Source organism: Charadrius vociferus, unplaced genomic scaffold (genome assembly GCF_000708025.1).
Source record: "Charadrius vociferus isolate BGI_N301 unplaced genomic scaffold, ASM70802v2 scaffold1, whole genome shotgun sequence".
Classification (NCBI taxonomy): Eukaryota; Metazoa; Chordata; class Aves; order Charadriiformes; family Charadriidae; genus Charadrius; species Charadrius vociferus.
In genome coordinates, this window is record NW_009647680.1 from 10054062 (window position 1) to 10055543 (window position 1482).

Below are 1482 nucleotides of genomic sequence, written 5' to 3' on the forward strand. Positions count from 1 at the left end.
GGGGGGCTGGCTGGGGCTGGGAGAGGGGCTGTGACAGGGGGATGTTCCTCCTTCTGCTGCAGGAGTTCACCGCCAGGTCCTGTTCACTACCGTGGGATGGTTTGTTGGCTATTACCTTGTGAAACGGGCGGATTACATACATGCCAAACTGGACAGAGAGTTGTTTGAGTACGTCAGGCACCACCCCGAAGACTTTAAGAGAGCAGGTATAACAACTTGGTATTTTAAGAAAGACCTCGGCCTGCCAAAACGTACCCGTTAATCAGTGCTAATGTATGCGAAGATTTTGCAGGGCTGCTTGCAGAATCTTCTTTTCTAGCAAGACGTACAGACTGCTAACTCTTTCCTGCTTATTAATGATCTGTTGCAACAGTAATAAGGATTTTGTGATATGAAAATAGATATTTTCTATTACCTATTTCTATTCTAATAGCTATTTCTATCAGCTGCCTTGATGACCAACTCTTCCTCTGAAAAGCTTTTTCTAATATAAGATTGGCAGAGCCAAAGAAAATAAGAACAGATCAAACTTGTGCCTCTGAAGAAGTAAAGAAAGTAATGAAAATGGGAAATCGCAGGTTTTATTCTTCTAAAATCACTATTTTACTGTTTTAAAAAAATTGCAGTGCATGTCAATTCAAAAATGGTGTGATGAACGTCCAGAAAATAAGCAGAGCAGGTGAAAAAAGAATAAACAGAAAAGGCAGAAAACCAGAAGTGCTGCTGGCTCTTGCTGGCTTAGAGCCTTAGTGAAGAACAGCAGTGTTTTACTGAATGTACTCACTAAGCCCAGCAATGCAATGACAAATTTTGGTGAAAACTGGCTATTTTTTAGTAAAATATAGTTAGGTGACTGGCTGCTGGATTGGGATCTGCGTCATCCCATGTTGGAAGGAATATGTAGAAATAAACCATTAATACTGAGATGTCTTCACGGGGATCTGTGGAGAGCCCTATGGAAAAGAAGTGAGGTATTCCATTACGCAGCAAGTTAACAGTTGGTAGCAAAACCCATGTTTTTGGTGGCTCTGTTAACCTGTGGAAGAGAAGTGAGGTATTCCATTTACACAGCAAGTTAACAGTTCACTGTTGGTAGCAAAGCCCATGTTTTTGGTGGCTCTGTTAACCTTAAGACTCAATATTAAAAATCTTCAGAATTGATCTCAAATGCTGGTTAGGTTTTCCCATCTCCACCCCTTTGCCTTTTGCAGAAAGGAAAAGAATAGGAGAACTTATGGAGGATTTCTACCCAGTTCGCTGAGGATTTCTTCAACGGACCGGCTGTAGCTCTTCAACCGTCCATGGCTTGGAAACTGAACCATTACTTGCTTTCACGTAATAAAAGCTATGATTAAATACTTCAGTGAAAGTAGTTATGTAAATTCCTCCTTTTTATTTCTCCTTGGTGTTTCTCCTAACCCTTGAGCGTGCTCTGGCCCAGCCTCCGGAGACGTGAAATCTTGCTGTGAAATTAATTCTGTC

General features: G+C 41.4%; 1 protein-coding gene across 1 annotated transcript in view; it reads left to right on the forward strand.

The window, feature by feature from the left end:
* NDUFC2 (NADH dehydrogenase (ubiquinone) 1, subcomplex unknown, 2, 14.5kDa) overlaps positions 1 to 1261 on the forward strand; it is a 4406-nt gene extending 3145 nt beyond the window's left edge. The window contains exons 2-3 of the mRNA XM_009881253.1: positions 63 to 206; positions 1212 to 1261. Of these exons, the coding sequence (XP_009879555.1) occupies positions 63 to 206; positions 1212 to 1261 (194 nt within the window). The remainder of the gene's footprint in view (positions 1 to 62; positions 207 to 1211) is intronic.
* The last annotated feature ends 221 nt before the right edge of the window (positions 1262 to 1482 follow it).